Genomic DNA, 21,771 nt, shown 5'->3' with positions numbered 1-21,771 from the left:
CAGATTTTTAATGGTTCACCTACCTGATGTTTCGTTATTTAACATTCAGTCATTTGTTGACATCAGGTGGGATAGCCTTTATGGAAATGATGAGTATCTTCTGTCTTTTTACAATGGCTTCTTATATATTTAAATGTATATTAAATATGAAAGCTGAGGCATAACTGGCCATGTAGGAGACTGGAGATCTCCCAGATCTTCAGTTTTTGGTTTTGCTATTGTTTTTATCAACACAATCTATACACTAGTGTATATGGGAATAGGGATATCAATACTGCACTATTCATTCAGGTAAAAAAGTGTGTCAAATTCAATATTACCAAAATACATTGGCCCTGTTCACAAGTTATAGTAAACACATGTACAATCTATTAACATTGAATACTTGATTATTCTTTGTATGTGTGTTGAGTAATTCTCATGTTAGAGTCAACACATATACAGCTGAATGTGTGATACCAACCCCACATTTATCCGAATACCCCTGTTTTCATTTGTGTGTTGGCTCTTTCCTACAAATAGATGCATGTATGTACAAGGAGGATATACATGTGTTCAGTGTAGCATGTGAACAGGGCTAGATGGAAAATAATTTTGTTCTTCCTTTAGGAATAAAGAAATGCTATTACTTTGCTACATTAGCAAGAATTATAAATACCTCCATAGAGGAAATGGTCATTTTTAGAAATCTCATAACTCTTCAGATGTACACTTTTTCTCATTGTATCATCTCTTAACCATGGTCCTAATAAATGTTTTTGCCATTGGTTTTATTAACCCAGTTCATGTATCAATTAAGCCAATTTATGCTTAACTTACCTGTGGATGATAGGGATTTCACTATGGTGCTATTTATATAGTAACGTTTCATTTGATTTAGAATGAGTTATATTCATGCTATATTTTAATGTGCTGCAAACTACTTCCGTTTCTTTTTATTTAAAAAGTGCTGCATATGCATTTATTAAGCATCCAAAATGGTTTGGGAGATCTGACATTCATATAGATCATATATTTAATACTATATTTACTGAATACCCAGCTAACACAGTTACCTCAGCCCAGTAACTTCTGTGTATAGTTGGAGAATGCAGTGCAAATACAGAATGACATCTAAGCAGGGCTGCCAAATATATGAGTGTTTGAGAAGGTATATGCATAACTTTGAATGGAATGGGGCAAACCCAACTTAGAGGGAGCTTTTTGTGAACACAGCCTCACTGAACCTTGGTTTGAAGGTCCTGAATTCATCTAATCAGAGTTTTGGTACATTCAGGATCTGAAGACTATTCTTTATTTGTATAATAATTTTCATTATAAATACAGGATGACAAATGCCCCACTGCATTCTTTTTAAATCCTCCAACTTACAGAGTAGATCATTTGTAAGGGTCATGAGGTAAAATATGAATTATTAATAGCTTTTCTCCTTTTCAGGCCTGATGGAATAGGAACTGTAACAGTAGAAGAGAAGGAACGTTTTGAAGAAATCAAAGAGAGGCTGCGATTGTTACTGGAAAACCAGATCACACATTTTAGGTAATGATTGATGTTTTATTATCCCAATACAGAGCCAGCGTACTGTATTTCAGTTACTGCAGTGGTAAATACTTGCATAAATAACAGGAAGATATGCAGCAAATTTAATATAGTACATAAGTATTTAGATAACACTAGTGATCTTGACAGCTATTAGTTGACTGTTTTAACTAAGCTTCTTATTGGTTTTTTATATTAAAGGCTGCATTGCTGTAGCTTCACCATGGTCCAGTTATGGTAAAAATTCAGTATTAGGAAAAGTCAGTATTAAGAAAATGCAGTCAGGAGTTGGGGGATGTGAGGAGCTTGTTTTGATTTGTATTCAATCAGAACCAAAATATTATATCATTATTCATTTTGAACCATGCAGATAAAGGCAAAAAGCAAAAAGCAGTATAGCCTCAGTATCTCTATATGTAATAATTCTGCTTTGGTCATGGACTCTCCTGAACATTCCACACGCTCCCAAATCAGTTGGCTCCCTGATCTGTCACTCAGAAGCTGTCCCTATCCACTGGCTGCGTTGCCTGAGTCTCGCCTCCAATATTCTAAACAGCTTGCTGTTCCTCTCCCCCACAATAGCCAGTCAGAGCACATGCGGCCTGATTGGCTTTTGCCTCTAACATTCTAAACAATTTGTTGTTGCTGTTGGGAGACATTGAATGTGTCCTGAGGTAAAATACATATCTCAATTTTCCCTTAAATGGTCACTGGAGTTGCCAATCTCCCTGTGGGGCCTGGAGATCTCACAGAAATCACTGTGTTCCCCAGCCACAGCACATCATTTCCCCTACAGAAAATTTCCCAGCTATTACAATATTTGCTTTGGGCAGTGGACTCTTTGGCATTATACCCTGCTGAAGTCCCTCTGCAACCCAAACCCTCCCCTCCCCTGGCTCTACCCCTCAAATCTACAGGTCTGGCCCTCCCCCTAGTATTGCCAGCCTCCAGGCAGCACCTGGAGATCTCCAAGATCAGTTCTCCTGGAAAAAATCATTGCTTTGGGCAATGGACTCTATGGAATTATACCCTGCTGAGGTCCCTCTGCACCCCAAACCCTGCCTTCCCCAGGTTCTATCCCTCAAATCTACAGGAATTTCCCAACCCAGAGTTGGCAACCCTGTAACTGGCTATGGAACCACTTTCCAGACCCTTGGAACCCAGAAGTCATGGCATAGGAGGAGGTGCTTTTCTACCTTAGTTGACACTGCATACCCCCAAATCAACATAAGTCAGGGGTGGAGGGAACCATACCTTTTACCATGAGGCTATCCTCCCATACTACCCACTTGGGGCAGCAAAATGACTTGAGACAGCCCTGTCTTATAGCTAAGCAGAAGGAAATAAACATTGCTTGCCTCCCTCTATTTTCCCCTTCCCTTTGCTGCCCCACCAGCCACAGTCAGGACACTCATCTTCTAGAGCTCGTTGTATTTCTTCCCACAATGGGCCTTACTCCTAGTAATTAAATAATGTTCTTTCTAAACTTTTAGTGTTTCTTTACCTATCTGCTGATTGCCTACTCACCCCTAACTAGTGTTGAGTTGAACTCATAAGAAGCTAGATTTTTAGAGGGACCGCAGTCATTCTCCAGTTTAACACAAGGGAGTGATGCAGATTCCACTGCCTGAGCCAGTCTTGCTTGCTGCTCTTGAGTGCTCTACAGAAAATCATATTTCTGTTCTTCATTCAGACCCCTCCCACCACATTGCTGCTTTTCAGAATTCCATCAGAAAGCCTTGACTCATGCTTGGAATACCTAGATGTCCCCCTTGGTTTACTAGTCTGGAGGTTTTTTGTCATTTTCTGGGCATGGAACAAGGGTCACTGGGGGTGTGGGGGGAGGTATTTGTGAATTCCCTGCATTGTACAGGAGGTTGGACTAGATGAGCCTAGAGGTTCCTTCCAACTCTATGATTCTATGATTCTATTCTATGGTTCTGTGATCATGTCTGACAAAATTCCAAAACTAGAATGGTCTGACTGATCGAGATGGGTAGCCATGTTAGTCTGTCTGTAGCAGTAGAAAAAAAGTTAGAGTCCAGTAGCACCTTAAAGACTAACAAGAAGTGAGCAGTGACTCACAAAAGCCCAGACTCTACCACAAATTATGGTCTGACTGGTTTAACATCACTCCAATACTGCATAGATCACTGAAATGAAATCGCATATATACCATTCCAGATTATTCTGCGAGTCTGCAATCCCAAATTCACTATGTGCAACCCTGTGCAGTACAAAGTGTAATATGATGAACAAGAAAATCAATTACACGATATGATGTTGGATCTTTCAGCTGCTACACCAAGATTTCAATTGCTCTGTGACTTTCACAGACTTTTAAGACCTTAGTACTATGGAATTTCCAGCCTTATTAAGAGGCGCTATTTTACAGACTCAGATCTTACCAATGGTTCTGTATTCTCTATGTTAGGGTCTGAAATAAAGAAAGCTGTTTGAAAAGGGCATGCCTTTCCACTAGTTGGGAAAGTATCCTTTTTATCCCATCAGTGTAAAGTTGTTAGCATATTTCTTCAAAAGCTGTCTGTTTACCCTAGGTATTGCTTCCCATTTGGCCGGCCAGAAGGTGCATTAAAAGCCACACTATCGCTTTTGGAAAGGGTAAGTATAAGGGTGATGAATCGCTGGTGAAGAAATCCAGTTATCATATTTGGCTCTTTTCACTCAGTAGACTGTATATTAGTTTGAATTATATATTTGAGGTCAGAAGCATATTTTCCCCGGCATTATAATGGCAGTGCATGATTCAAGGTGAAGAATTGTCTCTTGTGTTCCACTGCTGTGAACCTCTTTCTGAAATGCACTTGTTGTTTGCTGGGGCACATCTCATGGGTTGTTCTGCCTTTTGGCCAAGTGATATGTTCCTAAGATTTCAAGTTTGAACTGAATAGCATAGTTGGTAGCTGATGCTATGAAACCCTGACTATATGAAACAACACTATATTAGTCTGTACGGCTAAGTAAACATTCTCTCTTAAGCTCTAATGGAACTGCAAGCTTTTGGAGACGTGTACCTGTTTTTCCCCTTACATTAATAACTAGTGGAAAGCTGACTTTAGCATTACATAATTCCTTTTCATCCTTTGGAAAACATAAGGATCAGCTGCACAACAGCGTCCTGTAGGTTATGACACCTTAAAGCCTATCACATTTACTGCAGCATGAACTTCTACAGAAGGGGCCCCAGTATGGCATTTGTCAACAACTTTCCGGGCACCTGCCAAGTGTTTTTAGAAAGTGGGCAGGGCCAGATATGGCTTTTGCCAAGCAGGGCTTCTGATTGACCATTGGAAACCTGATTGAATCTGCAGATTTTAAAAAGATTTGCTTTGGCAGCAGCTGCCACAACAACACAAGAATCTTTATTGTGTGACTGAAGGTATGCTGCAAGTGTTCAGTTTAAAAGGCTTTCTGTCAAACAGTATTTCTGTCAGAACCCACAGCCAACAACGAAGTACACACATTTAAGAACGGCAATACTTTTATTGCAGAGCTATATATGCAGGAACATAATAACTGTTAAGAATGGCGGCGGCCCCATGGGCATAATAGGATATAGGGTATTCGTATGCACCTCCCCCCCCCCGAGCACTGGCCAATTAGGCACCCTCCCGCATGCGGGATAAAGCTTGGAGACCGTTAGGTAGCTAAAGCTGAGAACCAACACTCTCCCAGGGCACCTAGGAAAAACCCAGACAATACAACTCCCTCTTGCACATCTGTATAGATAAGCATTTTGGCGCAAAGCAGAAAAAGCACAGAAAGGAATGCAGTAGCAATTAACCAGACACAGACCGAGCTCCCCAACCCCCATGGCAGTGTAGCTGACAATTTCTGCCTGAAATGTTGAAAATTTACTATTAGAGTTATGCATCACCTCACTCCCTGACATTATGTAGTTGTCTCCACCTCCTGTGGTTATGCCTACCACGCGATATCAGGATTCACCCAGAGCCTGGCGTAAACTGAAATGGGGTGGTTAATTAAATTGAATAAAAATAAATAAATAAATAAATTCCAAAGGTGTACACAAGCTCAAAAAGTTTGAGAATTCCTGTTCTATAGACAAGATTCTGCTACATCAGATTCTTCACCAAACTAACATAGTTATACTTCTGAAATTTGATCCCCCTTGTAAATAGTCAAAAGTATACATTGGTAAAGGTGGATTGGTTAACCATTCTGACTGTGACTCATGTGAACTGTAGCTATATCCAGGAATCCATGTTTATATATCTGATCTTAGTACCTGAACATTCTAGAATTGTTACCAGATGCATATCGTTAGCTAATTTCTAGCTACTCCTTCATACAGTTTCAAAATGCATGCATTTTAGATGTGGGATTTGGGGATCAAACCCTGTAGTTTCAGATGAACAATGAATAAGTCTGTTGTTGTCTATTCTATCCAATAGGATATGAAGGGCATTGTGAGGGTAGGGGAAATTAAAAAAAACAATCAAGATGACACAACAAATCAGTGTTTCTTGTACAAAGGTTTTGATGAAAGACATAGTTACTCCAGTCCCTCAAGAGGAGGTAAAAGCCGTCATCCGTAAATGCTTAGAACAAGCTGCATTGATTAACTATACTCGGCTATCAGAGTATGCCAAAATTGAAGGTAAGGTGATTTTATTTTTTAAATTAACCTTTCAGTGAGAGGAATAGAGCAACAACTGCCTTTAAAAAATCAGGGCATATCATAACTATTCTTTTGTTACAGGATAAATAAGTGAAATAATTTGCCACTGTATGTTAAAGACATCTGTTAGGTGAAATGTTTCCCCTTTTTTACTAGATGGAATGATTAGTTACTTTACAGGAGAGCAGATATATTTAACCAACAGTAAATCATTCATATATGTCAGATTTTAGAAAGCGAAAAACTAAGAGCAACATAGTCGTTTTTGGAGCTAAAAAAGTGAATGCAACTAATTGCTTGTGAGATGTGCAAGTGAAGTTCAAGGAACAACAGAAATAGCAGGAATTAATAAATCTTTTAATGTTACTCATTGATTTGTAAGTCAACTTAAAATGTTTTACTGGGTAATGTTTTTCTGCCCCCCCCCCCTTATGTATAGCAGATCTTGTCAAATGAGTTGGCCCTGCACTTGCATCAGATTTCATACTTGTCATTCTAAATTCACTACAGCTGATATTATTGACCTTTTACGTTATGGAGGAATAACAGCTAGTGACCAGAGACACATGTAGCCATCAAAAAGACATTTTTAAACTTGCTTGAAGATATGCTTTTGGCAGGGGACATATACATACAGATAAATCTTTACATCTTAATTGGTTTGCGTTGCTACCTTGTCGGCTGCTCTGTAGTAATTTGAAACTTGATAAATGTCTTGCTGTGAGATGTATAAATGGTATTGTGCACTGAATATTTTGATTGTTTGGTCACATGACAATGAAGCTTTACTAAAGCTGTGTTCTCATTCACTCAGAATAATACTATAGAAAACAATATCACCATTCAATTTCTTTTTTTCCCTAGTCCTTGCTTATCAGAAGGACTCGATTATTGTGATATGTCACATATTTCCAGGGTCTGTACATTATACACCGCCTCTGTTTTTCAATGTTCCCCTCCCTCCGTTGACAATGCAAATTGTGTACCAGTGGTAATGAATTCATTGTTATGCATCCAGTGAGAAACGCTTAAGAATTGGGCACTAAAAGGATGTTTATCAACTCTTGACTTGGTAATGAGTGATGAAAATAGAGAAGGAACGCAGGTCTCTTGAGCACTGTGCTATCAAGCATTTTACCAAAGTACTCTACTTCACAGAATGGTTTTAATTGGTGAACTCCCGTTAAAAATCTCAGTCTTTAGACATGCCCCATGAGAACATGGGAGAACTCCAGTTCAAAGGCAGATTTGGGTTTCGTTGTGTTTTTTTCTCCCTCTTTTGAACGGACACTGGGTTCCCTAGGTACCTGTATAACACTTACTAACTCTGTCGGTAAGCTTTGCTCTCTTCTTTCAGATATATCTATGCAAAAACAAACTTTATGATCTGTAAGTAAAAATGCATTCATTTCCCAAAATGTAGAACAGTTAGTTATACTTTCCTTTTGTGCCTCAATTCTTCTTGATTGTGTTAATTATCTGCCCTCTTTTCGGCACTGTGACTTTTAGGTCTGGGAATACTTTGAAGCAACAAACCTTTGTTCAGTTTCCTTCTTTTTTTAAAAATTCCAGCTATTGTTTTCAGAGAAGTACTTCATCCCACACTACCTGCTCTCTTCTGCTTCTCTCCTTCCTTGTTCGTGGTTGGTGCAGCCACTTTTCTATGCTGCCTCTATAAAAAGTGGTTGCGTCAGTTTCAAAGCATGCTGGGATTGTTAATTCAAACAACCCAACATCCGCAAGCTGCATGCCTCAGGTTTTCTCTCATGAGCATAGTCCGCTCACTATGAGTTCCTATTTTTTTATTTTTTTAAAAAAATTACTATTGTTTGACCCATTTCTCTAGAGGAGGAGTCTATAATCTGGAAATGAAATGCCTCCTTCAGTCTAAGCAGCATGAGGACATGAAAATTAAGTTAAATAATTAGCAGCAAGCCTGCTTGAGGCTATGTTTATGAAGAAATACCTGTGAAAGCCTTAGATACTGAAGGCTAAAATCCTTAGTATCTCGGAGCCTTGAATTGATAAAATTCTATTTCCTTCTGTTCATGACGTTCTGACCATTATATTCCTGCAAACAATTCAGAACAAACCTTTAGAATCATGGTCACAATCTCTTTTGTGACTCATGAGCATGCTGAATGGTTAATCCAGTAAACCTCCAATTTTAAATCTCCTTTTTTATTTTTATCCTCTGTGTATCCCAAAATACTCTACAGCTACTTTTCTTTTAAGCTAATGTAAAGTTTTCCTCTGACCTATGACCTATAACCTCTTTACCTCTGACCTAAGCCTCTTGCATGCCCAAATCCTCTTTTATAGGGAAAAAGAGAGAAATGTATGAGCATCCTGTCTTCTGCTTGGCCTCTCAAGTGATGGATTTAACCATTCGTGAGTACCTTCCACCCTGCTCTCCATGCTGTCTTCACTCTTTTTCTGTTTTCATTACTTCAGTACAATCCAGAGCCAAACCAACTCACTTTCCTTGCTTCAAGTCTTTTAGCATTGGCTTGTCTGTTGCTTCTGTCTGTGAAAGTCCCAGTGTAAGAAGTCCAGTCACTTTTTATCAGCCTAAAAAACAGGTTAGAAAAATTAAGCTGTATTTGTTTGTGACAAACTCCAATTTGTCTGTAAGTTTTTTCAGTTCTTTCTGTCTGTGACCTGAATGCATTTTTACTTTGCTTCTGTGTAACCCCAATTTGTAAACACTTGTCACTGGTACACAATCAAAAGGTAGCAACTACACGGGGGAGCAATGAGTTAGTGGCCAGATAAAAGACACTGGGAAAGAGCCATCCCTTTCTTTCCTTAATGTGCATACAATTCTTAAAGTTCTGTGTACAGGACCACAGAAAAATGTCCTTGCTATCCATTAGATCTTACATATCTCTTGTCTGTTATCTTTTCAAGCAGAGTGCTCTCCTAAATTTTTAATACCAAGCTCTGAATCAGGCATTTTTCATATATTTATCAGTCCAATAGCTAGTGTGTGTTCTCAGAGCTTAAACCAACACCTATACTCTTTGTGCAACATTAAATTTTACCTTGGCAGAAGAAGTCCTTTTTGATTATCCCCATGCTCCTGGGTGGTGGGAGAGATTGTGCAGCTTTTTCTTTTTGAATGTCATATATCACACATAACTGGGGGGCATTTTGATCCACTTGCTCATTAATCCTGCATATCTGTTCTTGTTTCTCTCTCTCTCTCTTTTCTCCTTGTTGCTTTCTTTCTCTTTCATATAGAGAATCAAAAGGATGCAGGTGAACAACTGTATATGCATTATAAATTGCTAGGATTGTTGAGTTTTTATTGATCTTTGTTTTCCTTTTTGTAGCTCCTTAAGAGGTGTACTCCTTATAAAGAGAGGCTGGAGTTGCAATAATACTTAAGGAGTTAATTTGTGCTGTCTTAACTCACATGACTGGTATTCTCCTTAGCAGATCTGGTAGAACAGGAATAGAGTACAAACTTACTAGGCGATAAGACACATCCTAATCAAGGAAAGTTGTTTAAAAAGAAAACAACTCTAAAACTATCAAAACATTTACCGTCTGGCTTTTCGTTTAAAGCACTGTTTAATAGCTAAACTAATTCTCATTTTTTTTGTTTTTTGTATTTTCTGTTTAATGCCCTACTGGGGAAGACTGGTTTTCTTGTTAATGTGTAACTAACAATATAGTCAGACAGAAGTCATGTTCATTGTAATTCTGTTTGTAGTGTGGTGATGTAATAAAATTATAATACAGTTCAGATGAATCATTAAAATGCTGATGAAATTCTCAAGACATGCCACTTTTTCATGACTTCTACTTATAAGAAATCTTCATTTGAAATTTCTTAAGATCTGAACTGTTAATTTTATTTTTATTCCTGAGTCTTTCGTTCATGTTTTGTGAAAACAAATTGTCTGAATTTTGAACTTGGATTGGGAGGGGAGGATACTTGAAAGAATAAACTCATAATTCAATAGCAAATTCTGTTGTCGATGCATCAGGGCCATGAAGTGTGGCCCAGTATCTCTTTCATTTTTAACACATGAATTCACAGAGCATTTATGCTCCTGTGAACTACTCTGCACTGATGTAGCCCAACTAAGGCTGCATCCACTTCTCATTGGATATGGCACTATAGCAATTATTCATCTTTTGGACTGTCTCCACCAAGGAAAATCCTCTTGCAGATTATTGCTATAGCACAGTAACAGCACACTATCCAATGAGGTGTGGGTACAGCCTAAAATTAATGAAAATCTACCCATTTAATTGATCAGTGAGCCATCCCTGAAGACGAAAGCCCATAACAAATAACTTTAGCAGCCTACAGTGCTCTTTGCATAAACTGAAAACCAGTTTGTACTAATTTGTAAGACATAACATATACAAATCGAACACACCAGTACTAATGATTGCATGGAATTTAAACAGAAATATATATTTTTACTTCCATTTGAGCTATGACACCTGGCCCTAATGTAGCTCTGCCCCTGCATGTTGCATGTGACTAGTGGTCCCTGGTGGGTCTATATATCTGGAGAGTATTGTTTCATTAGAAAGGAATACTTTCAGCAGTTTCTAGGTACAGTTCTTGTGAAATGCGAATGCACAACTACCCAAATAAAGTCACTATTAGAATGTCTTAACAATGCTAATTTTCATTATGGTTATTTTTAACCTGCTGGAGAAGTACAAAAGATCCTCTGCTTTAAGTTAATTATTTGCTGTTGGTGGCTTATACTGTGTTATAGTTTGTAGGTCAGAGTATTCTTGTATGTGTATAGTACTAATTTGGTTTGGTAAAAGAATGTATTCAGTTTGAAGAAGTCAGGAGTAGGAAGGTGTTGATTAGCTAGCTGTAAATGACAACCTGCATGTTAAATGAAGAAGGGAATTAAATATGGTGAAACAAATGATGAAGCTAAAATGTTATTGTCTTATAGCAAAACTAGTAATCAATCCAGCACCAAATTGACCTATGTCCACCTATCTGTTTGAAAACAAGAAGTGGTTTTTGCCACTTCTCACACATTTGGTAATGAGAAAAAAGGTACAACTGTGTAGTGCTACATAAATCACCATCACCACTCCCCATGTTTGTAAAGTAGGGACTCAGTATATGGATGCAGTGGGCATAGTAGACTCAGAGAAAGTAAAGGATGTGATCTTGCACATCATGGAGGTTCCCAAGATATAGAGAAAAGTTTTCATTAAATAAATACTCAGCCCAATATTTAAAAACCCACAGTATCCAAGGTTATGTTTGTATTCTGTCCTCCTGATGAATGTTGCCAGTAGAAAGCAGCATTTAGTGTGAGCTCACAACTAGTCAGGGCTGGCAGTCATACTGAAGGCAAGCAAACGGACTGCCACTTGCTCCCTTCCAACGGGGTCCAAATGGGGTGATGGAATTGACTTCTAAGCCATATTTCCTGCCCCAAAGAAATGCACGGAGACTTGCCCTCCCACAGCTTAATGGATGGTGAGAGAAATGTTGTTGCCTGAGGTTAAGCAACTACAGAGGAGTCTCCACCAGATGGCAGCCACATCTCTGAGAATTTACTCCTAGTGGGTCCTTTCCCCCCATTTTCCCCACCTGTCTACCAAGCAAGAGTAGTCTCTGTAAGATTGCTACTAGTGTGTGGCTGCCACCTGGACCCACATGCTCACCTGCGCTGTGGCGTCACCAAGAAGCAGTCCCAAAGTAACGGGGGGGGGGGAGGATTAGGACCAACCTAAATATTACAAAATAGCGAAGACAAGCTAGGGTTGCCAGGTCCTACCTTATTCCTGGTGGGGATATATCCGGTACTCTAGTTTTTGGGCAACACTCTATGGTTTGAGCCCAAATCTACCTGTCAGTAGTAGGGAGGAGCCCACAAAAGTGGAGAAACCCCCACCCAGACTAGAGGGCTGGCAACCCTACTGAGAGCCCTTCGTTGTGCTTGTTGAGTACAAAAATGGAGAAGGAGGAACATATGGAAAAGAGGAAAAGATTTTCTAAAGTATGGTGGAAGAGCACAAAGTCTGCAGGTGGTCGTTTTCTTAAAATGGAGACCAAGGGTTGTTACAGTGTCTTAGAAATAGAAGTTTCTGCAAAGCAGCAGCAGCTGGGCATCTGCCACATAGCTGCATGGCACAGGTATGTAGTAGAGGCTGGAGAGAGGTGAAAAGAACTTGAGCAGGAGAAGAAAGGGTAAAGAAGCAGTGTCAGAGAACAAGGGTGAGAGAAAGGAAGGTGAGCGGGAACCAGAGCTGATGCACAGGGTGTTGTGTACTGCCTCTTTAAGAGGCTATCCCAGTAGGCCTCAGAGCAAGCAGGAGAGTAGGAGGGACCCAGTGCTTCTCTTCTCAGTCTCCCTGCTAGCAGCCTGCAGGAGTGGAGGGCCTGCTAAGAATCGGCAGAACCAGGCCAGGACAACCCTGGCCTAGAGCTCTAGAAACAGCTTAGTTAAGTATTGTTATTCCTTATTCCAATAGTCACGTTTGTTGCCATACTGTTAATAAAGAAACCTTCAGCCAAACACAGAACAGGGAGGATAGAGAAGCAAAGGTAAAGGAGGGAACAAGAGACAGTGAGGGAAGGAGAAGGGGAAATTGCTGGTTTGCTTGTTGATATCTTCCCTCAGAACCCAACACTACCCTTCCATTGAATCGACCCACTCACTAGTGTTGCCAAGTCAAATTTTCTTACCCGCGGGGAAGTTTTGCCAGGCTCCGGGAGCCGTTCTTCGATGTGTGCGCGCACGCTGCCAGCACGTCACCGGAAGTGACGCGCGACGTCGATCATGTTGAAGGCGTGGCCCCGATCGTCGGAGGGAAAACCATAGAGTTTTCCCTCTGACTATTGGGGCCACGCCCCCAATGTGATTGAAGTGGTTGCGTCACCTCTGGTGACGCAGCCACGCTGCGCTTCGGGGGAGGCGGAGTTCCCCCCGGGCCCCGATTCTGCAGCGGCGGAAATCGGGCCTCCGAAGCGGAAGTTTACCCGCCCCCACTTGGCAGCCCTACCACTCACAGCTTACAGGCCAAGAATTGGTTTTGGAAGATAAGGATATTTATTCTTCACATATATTTTTTACATGCAGTCTATAGTGTAAACTTTTTCACAAGTCTCCATCATTACAGCAGCAGCTGAGGCAATGTGGTGTCCCCAAAGGTAACTTGATGGAGCAGGGGTGAGGTGGTATTTATTTATTTATTTATTGCATTCATACCCCGCCCTCCCCACAATGCAGGCTTATTCCTGGTGGGGTTATATCCGGTTAGAGTTAGAGAAGGAAAAATATATTTATTGCCTGCCCCCTCTTCTTTACTGTTCGTGATTTTTTTGCATGGGTGTAGCATTCATAACACATTTAACTTAGACATTTTATAGTTGATTGTAATTATAAGATTTGTCTTGAAATCAAGTGGATACACTGTCACAGGATTTGGTATACAGTATACTTTTTAGCTATTATTTGCTCAACCAAGGATCCAGCACCAAAAATACAGTGTGAATAAATATTCACTTTCAGGGTGAATATTTATCTGTTAAAATTGTTTCTAACCCAAATTTTGAAATGAACCATTTGCCCCAAGTAGCTAACAGCATTCAAAACATTAGAACAATTAACAAAAAAGACACCAGTTACAGTAAAAACACAAGCCAACGAAAACAAAAGTCTCCAATTAGTGGCGCACATTAGAGAGAAGACAGATCAAATCAATGAAAAGCCTGACGAACCAGAAAGACTGTCTCCTGAACACTCATTGAGCAGGTAGGAAGCGACTACCATGGGAGAGGCAATTCTAAAGGCACAGGGTCACAACCAGAAAGGCTCTGTCCCTGGTCACTCACTCAGCACATTTCAGAAGTGGAGGAATTAAAGGAAGGAACTTGGAGGAAGATTTTAACGAGCAGCTATGCTCATATAGGGATTGCATAGCTACATAGATTACTGAAAGCCACTACAGACAGGGTTGTTAATGGTCCCTACATCAGCAACCATGTACCACTTAACGAATATTAAACCGACAACCCATGTCTATCTAGCTGTCTCACATTTGTATCTTACCCTTCCCTTCCCCCAAAAAATTCAGTGGTATACATAATTCTCCCCTCCTCCGTGTTATCCTCCTGTAAGATAGGTTAACCTGAGAAGAGAGAGAGAGAGGTCCACGTTTTCCTGCTTCTCCCCCCCCCCCAGTTTGTTGAAAGAAAAAGTGCACTGGTGAGCAACTGAAAAGGTTGGCTTCCACACTTAATAGAAATCCCAGCAGAGAAGGGTGGAAGTCTAAGCATAATGCTAGAGGATCGTTGGTTGGTGTGGACAGGATGCATTCTTGTATTTATTGGCAACCTGTGTCTTCTAGCTCTCTCACATCAGCAGTTTGAAGCCTTCTTCCAGCCTAAGGAGTCTTCCCTCAACGTAAGTTATTGCTCCTCCAGTGGAAGATGAACTTGGGTTGGAGGAAGACTTCAAACTTTGCTGAATGCTGTGGCATATGAGAACTGCCATTCTGGAGCAGCCCAGTGGTACATCTAGTCCAGCATCCTGTTTTATACATAGCCTTGAGTGCCTCAGTGCAGCACTGGGCTGTAGGCAGACTCACCCCATTTGCATGGTGTCTGTTTAACTACCATGATTTCTATAGCTGTGGTAGCACTTTTGTGAGCCATCACGATCATGTACATCCCAGTATCCACCTAGACAGCTCTCATGTGGAGGTGCTAATTCAGACAAACCAAACTGTGCATGAGCAGTGCCCTTCCATGAGATAATCAGCCTATCCTGCATTTCTCCAAAGTATTCATATGCGGGGAGTCACCAGCTAGTGTGAACAGTGAACAGCGGGGACACTTGGTTGCACACGTACACATAAATACAAAGAATACAAAGAAAAAATTAAATATACTGCTAATAAACAAGAAGAATAGCTCTGGAATTTGGACTTTTAACAAATAAAATATGAGCTGATATTCCTACGGTTATCCACTGCCTTTTAACATAGCATGAAACAATTACATCACAAGCCAGTGTTTGGCAGGAGCCATCTATATGCACTTGCTGGCATCAGCAGGGAATCAGCAGGGGTATTTTAATTACTATTGTGGTACATGTTGCAGAGCTGCAGGGAAATATGCACAGATCCTCCTTGATCGCTTTTCAAAAACACTTTTTATTGCTGTTTTTACCATTTCAATTTTTTTTGCGTGTGTGGGGGGAACTAGAGTGAGATGGAAACCACAGCAGGTCAGTTTGCTGACAACGGCACAATCAGATCTGTAGGTCATGAGTTTTAGGTTATATTTTAAAAACAACTTGATAAGGCCAGCTGCTATGGCCACTTTGTTTTATGCTGTTCCCCCGCCCCTCTTCATTCTCTTTCTCTTTTTGTAATTCTGCTTTGGACACACAAACAGATACAACAGAACACAACTGAAGTTGCACAACCCAGGCGTGTTTGACAGCTGCAGGATCTAAATGCCAATCAGCTCTGAAATACATTTTTCATCTGGGTCGCTGTAGGTGTCTAGGGCTGCAGCAACTGGCAGAAATGTACAGCTGCTGGCAAGTTCAGTGGTTCGAACATATTTAAGGCTGGTGTAGAGCTGGATTACTGCAGGGTTCGCCGTGCAGCTTGGCTGTGTCTTGTGGGTGCAATTGTCCTCTGGCTTTAGTACCCTTTGAGGAAATGTCTCTCTGTTACATGCCAATCACATTGTAACCGAAAGGCAGCTAGTCAGATATGAATTGACGGTAGAGGTACTTTTGTGACATGACTGACTGACTGACTGACCGGTAGAATTTTTTCAAGGGTTGCTCCTCTTGGTAGAGGTCTTGTTAGCTGTTGGTATACATTGTTTAATTTAGTATTAGCATATTATTTGTAGACGCCTGCCAGGAGTTCTCTAAATGTGCTGCTATAAAGAAGCACCAGCCAGGTGCATTGGAAGGCATGACAGTCTTACTTGTCCTTACTTGTCCTTTCCTGACTCATGTCAGAGAGGCTGCAAAATCTTATGCCAATTTCCTTATGGTATATATGGCAGGCAAAGATCATGGAAGGCTAATAAATCCTGTGGAGTCTGCAGAATTGTTTTCTGTGTGGAGTTTTCCCATATTCTTTATTGAGTGCCTCAGGATCCAGCCTAAAAGTGGAGAGACAGGGGAGCTTCCGTTTTATGATGCCTTTATGTCTTCCTTGAAGAGGTCCAGAAAGCTGATTTGATAATTTAGGAGACTTAGAAAGCAACCCTAAGCAGTTCCGCTCAGAATCCCATGCAGGTTTATTCAAGGGGGCTTACTCCCAGGAAAGGGTTCTTCGGAGGCACCATTACTGAATTCAGAGTTAGAAAATCCCTGGTCCACTTGCCCACCAGCATCATGAAAAGGAAGTAGAGAAGGCTGGACAGCTTTTCTCTACTGTGGAGCCCTTGAGGAAGCAGGGCTTCCAACCAGGGACTGAAGACTTTCCTGAAACATCTTGAGCACTTTGTATTGTTGTAATTGATTGACTGTTTTATCTTGTTTTTAATTGTTTTAACTATTGGCATATATGTCCTATCTGTGAGCCGCCCAGAGCCCGCTTGCGGGGAGGGCGGGCTATAAATCTAATAATAATTAAATAAATAAATATGGAAATGTTAAATAGCACATATGTCTGAGGTTACCTCCCAATTACATTTGGAATCAGAACTTATATATTTAACATAAGGCAAAAAAAACCCCAATTGCTAGTCTAATCTGTTTCTTCCTTCCCTTCTCCCCTTCATCTCTTCTGTGAGAGAGAAAAAATGAGACCAGGATGTTTCAAAACATGAACTGGTAGACAGACAAGACAAAAAGATTTGGCTATAGATTTTGTAGGTGACCCCACACATATCATGTAGAAAATTTAGGGGGGAAAGGCTTAGTGCTGTTTTCCAGTTCTTTATACTTTGTTAAGGTAATATTAATTTAATTATTTTCTGCTTCTGGAATGCTGCTATTGGTTATTATTAAAGGTCGGCTGCAGTCACACAGAACATTAGCCACGCAAGAGAGACGGAATACAGGCAGATTTTCCGGGCGCGATCTCACCGGCACATCTGGGAAGCGTAGCGCTTCCGTGGCACAACCAAGGCTTCCTGCAGAAAACAAGCAGCAAAAAACTAGTACCTCGGAGGTACTAGTTTCTGGAAACTGCGGGGCAAGGGCGGGCGTCTGATCGCGTTTCCGGTGGCATCCGGCGCCCGCCCATGTCCCCTTGTGGAAAAGGGTTTTTTCCCCCCAAGTCTCCGTGGATGCGCACACGCACCCAACGGAGCATGCGCATTCGTCGTGTACACAAAAAAAGAAAACCAGTTTGCCGCACCGCGCGCTTCTTCGTTGCGCGCAGGCGTGTCTTGTGATCGGCACCTCTCCCTACCCACAGAACCTCCACGGAACCTCCACAGAACCTCCACAGAAGGTGTGATCGCTTAACTGCACGTTATTTTGCACCCGGGGCAAACAGCCACGCTTCCCCCCCGCAGTTTCCTGCCCGTGTGACTGGAGCCGTCCATGCATAAATCAGTCAGTAGGCTTATGCATGGACCTTTAATAACATTTGACACATATACCTTTGTTTTAGACCAAACTAGACACAGAATCATAGAGTTGGAAGGGATTTACAGGGTCATCTAGTCCAACCCCCTGCCCAATGCCGGGGATTCACAAATACCTCCCCCCCACACCCCCAGTGACCCCTGTTCCATGCCCAGAAGATGACAAAAAACTTCCAGGATCCACAGCCAAACTGTCCTGGAGAAAAATTGCTTCCTGACATGAGGGCAGGATGTCTGCGATTGGATCTCTCATCACATCCTGAATTATAAATAGCCACTGCCTACGGTGGGTAAGTTGGAAAGCAGTGTTTGACCCTTCCCTGCCATCAAACTGCTTTCCCAGTGTAAGACTGCAGTCCTAAACACACTTTACTGTAATCCCCATCAAATATAATGAGACTTCTGTCTGAATAGACCTGCTTCCAATTATTCCCTACATCACTTACCCTGCAGAAGGAAAGTTACGCATACCTATTTGGTACGAGTAAAATTTTCCCTGCAGGGCATCTAGTAGCTTCGGGCAGGAGGGGGATTTGGATATGAAGAAGAGAGGTGGGGGAGAATCAAATGCCTCTTCTTCAATGCTTCAGCTTAGATACAATTACATTTTACTTCAACTCTCCCCACACCTGCATTAACAATTTAAATAATCTATTATGAATCTCTGGCCATCGTATCTAGTGTGTCCTTTACTTTGCAATGAGTGATGCAGGAAGGATTTAATCATTAGAAAGAGATGAAAAAAGAATCCGTTAGAGGAGTGGGTAAAGTTCTACTTGAGGACGTTTACCTCCTAACTTTGCTAAACGTAGTGCTGGAAGGAACCTCAAGGGACATCTAGTCCAACCTCTTGCACAATGCAAGAAATTCACAGCTACCCTCCCCACTCCCCCAGTGACCCCTGCTCTAAGCCCAGAGGAAGGCAAAAAACGTCTAGGATCTCTGGGCCAATCTGGCACGGAGTTAAAACCCCTTCCTCTCCCCAAAAAGGTAATCAACATTACCCTGGCTATATAAGAAGGGGCCATGAGAGTCGAGTGCTGGGTCATCCCTTTCTACCCTCCATGTGTTTTTAAAAAGCAGAAATTCTCCTGTTGATTTTTTATGTGACTGATTTTCCACAAGGCAACTTTACTACATTGTATATTTCTGCCTATTTTGCAAAGGTTTGAGGTTGGTTATATTAATATCTCATATGTGGTGTTTTATCTTCAGTACATCCTTATTATAGGCTCTAGTGAGTTACCATAACAGGAGCAAGCTCAGTCGCAATGGGGATGTAGCAAAATATGTCCACTGTCAATGAACTACGGTTCTGCCAAGTGATGGTGGATTGAAATGAAATATTCATCATGCAAAACAGATGCAATAAAGCCATCTTGTGGAAAAGCAATCACATCAAAAAGTTGTATGAGGATTAAGCCTGAAAGAACCCTCAGCAGGCCAACTGAAATATGGTTAACTGCACAGTTTCTTACAGCTGGGCTGGGCAGCTGGACTGTCAGGATCCGGAGTCTATTATGTTTTACTAGTGGGCTGTATATGTGGGGGGCCCATGAAACTCATGGGGGGAAATCCCATCTCCCTCCCATCACTGAGTTTAACATGGCTGCAGGCCCCCACCATCCAGCTCTGAGGCTAGCTGCAGCAGTGGCAATGTCTGGGAGCTGCACTGAGCCCAGAGCAGCTCCCAGTGTCCTCCACCACTGTGGCTGGGCCCAGAGCGGCTCCTGGTGTCCACCACCGCTGGGCCTGGAGTGGCTCCCAATGGATGCCACAGAATCTTGGTAAGTGTATTGTCTGCATGTGTGCAGACAACTTTTGTTTTATTTGGGGTGCAATTTAAACTCCTCAATGTAATTTTTTAAGAGATCAGATTTTTCTGCAAACCTGGGGGGGTGGGGGTTCCTCCAAGTTTGCAAGAAAACCTGTCTAGTTTTGGTGTGACCCTGATCCACAGGTTTAGATACCTGCAGATGGGCATCACACATCACTATTAGATGTATAGATGTTTGTTTGGGATGAGGGTGGGTCACGTTAGGGTTGCTGCATAAAGGTCATTCGACTTCCATGGGATTCAGGTTTGTGTAGGGCTACCATTTAAGAGAAATGGAGGAAAACGTCAGCCATTTTTATGGTTTTTCAGCCATCCCAGTTGCGTATCCCCTCGTGCTTTTTATAGCATGTTCAAAAAAACAACCAAGAAGAAATCCTCTTCCTTTAAATATTAGGGTCTCTCTCCCTCTCTCTCTCTCTCTTTCTCTCTCTCTCAGAAATGCAAGCAAAAAGAAAAGACTTTCTGGCAATTACCATCCAGATAAATATGCCAGACTCATTACAGACAGACTTATTTAGAGAAGTGCTTTGGCTATTAAAATGCTAATTTTAAATATATGAAAAATATAGGAGAAATACATTTACCATATAGAATTTGTTACACACATAACACCCCCTTAGAGTGGTTTTGCAAACTATATGACAGATGGGTCAAGTTCTGATTTGCAGTATTCGAACATTTGGAATAGCAAAGTAACATATTTGATAGAGCTGGCAAGTTTTTATATATGATTCAACCAAGAATATAAAAGCTACTAGAATTCCAAGTGGAAAATAATGAGCTGGAAACAATCAGAAACCACACATTTTTTTTAAGTGAGAAATTTTGGTACATATTTAAATTTCACAACGAATGTTTTATAGTTATGTTTTTAACCCAAAATGGCATTACAAGGCAGGTTTTTTAAAATGCTATCAGTCTTAGCAAAGCTATTCATTTCTGGGATCTCCTTTTTTCAATTAATAAATCTGGAAATATCTGTAAGCAGTCTATAATAAGCAATATTTCTTGCAACTATATTAGTACAAAAGGCAGGCAATGCTGTTTCACATTTGACACATGCAGATGAAGGGTTTTTTTTTTGAAAAAAATAAACTAAACTAATTGACTATACTAAAATCCTGCTTTTTGCACTTGGCTACATGAAATAACAATTAGCATTCACACTGAATTTTAAGCATCCTGGATTGTGAATTCTCGTAGCATAGTAGAATCTGTCGATTTCAGAAAAAAATGTTTGTTGTCATAATTGTGTAGTACTTGAGTTGACGATAAGCAAAACAGCAGCTATTCCATTTGTACTTTTATCATTTCTGCTTACTTTTCGTTCAAAGTTTTCATATTTTTTGTCACTGTTTATGAAGTCACGTGTGTCTTTACTTTTGCTGTCTCTCTACATCATTCATGAACAGCTCGATCGTCAGTGCCCAAGCCCCCAGCTGGGCCCACTCCATCCACTCAAACGCAGACTAAAATGATAAATCAGATGCTGAAAGGCAAACCTAATCAAACACCAAGTACCGTAATAGTATTCCTTTCTTTAATTTCACGATTTTCTAGTTTAGCTCTTTTTATTATTATTTTAACGTAGTTTAGATATTAGGAAGCTAGTCTCAATTGTAGGCCTTTGATAAAAAACAATTTCTAGCATAACGCTTCTAGAAGTAGCATTGGTTTCCAAAATGTCCACATTTTTTGTCTAGCAATGTCTGACATATGCAACATTTTCAAATATCAACGTCAGCACAAAATAACATTGTTGTTGCATAACATTTTGCATGGGAAATGTGACACTGTATGATTTAAATTATGTATGAAATGATATAAGAAGTACATCGTTTCATTGATCTATCAGTGCTCCAGCTATTTGCGTGAAATATGATACACTGATATCAAGGAATTCTCTCCAGAGACACTGTTGAAACAAAATTCAGCAGTGAGATTTCCATTTCATCTAGAGACAGATTCTTGCAGATGAGCTTGCTATTAAATCTAGGTAAGATCAGCCTCTGCAGAAGTGTGATGTGACATACGTTTACAATTACAGAGAGCTATAGCTCAGAGGCTGCAGATTGCTGCACCCTGCAAAACCCCTCAGAACTCTTGAAGTCATTTTATGTCCCTTTCTCCTCTTGGCACTTCTCTTGTTCCCTCCTTCCTCAG

General features: G+C 40.8%; 1 protein-coding gene across 4 annotated transcripts in view; it reads left to right on the top strand.

Moving 5' to 3' along the window:
* CADPS (Ca++-dependent secretion activator) overlaps positions 1–21,771 on the top strand; it is a 517,458-nt gene that overhangs the window by 369,709 nt on the left and 125,978 nt on the right. For 2 of the 4 annotated variants that reach the window (XM_015406842.1, XM_015406839.1), the window contains exons 14-16: positions 1,438–1,539; positions 4,098–4,161; positions 6,058–6,181. In XM_015406842.1, coding sequence (XP_015262328.1) covers positions 1,438–1,539; positions 4,098–4,161; positions 6,058–6,181 — 290 coding nt within the window. Of the gene's footprint in view, positions 1–1,437; positions 1,540–4,097; positions 4,162–6,057; positions 6,182–8,524; positions 8,594–9,445; positions 9,464–21,771 lie in introns of all 4 variants that reach the window. The other 2 variants (XM_015406838.1, XM_015406840.1) reach the window with 2 other exon arrangements.

This window comes from Gekko japonicus, unplaced genomic scaffold (assembly GCF_001447785.1).
Source record: "Gekko japonicus isolate JY-2015 unplaced genomic scaffold, Gekko_japonicus_V1.1 scaffold899, whole genome shotgun sequence".
Lineage (NCBI taxonomy): Eukaryota > Metazoa > Chordata > Lepidosauria > Squamata > Gekkonidae > Gekko > Gekko japonicus.
Note: the sequence above shows the minus strand (reverse complement) of the source record. Positions and strands in the feature narration are given on the sequence as shown.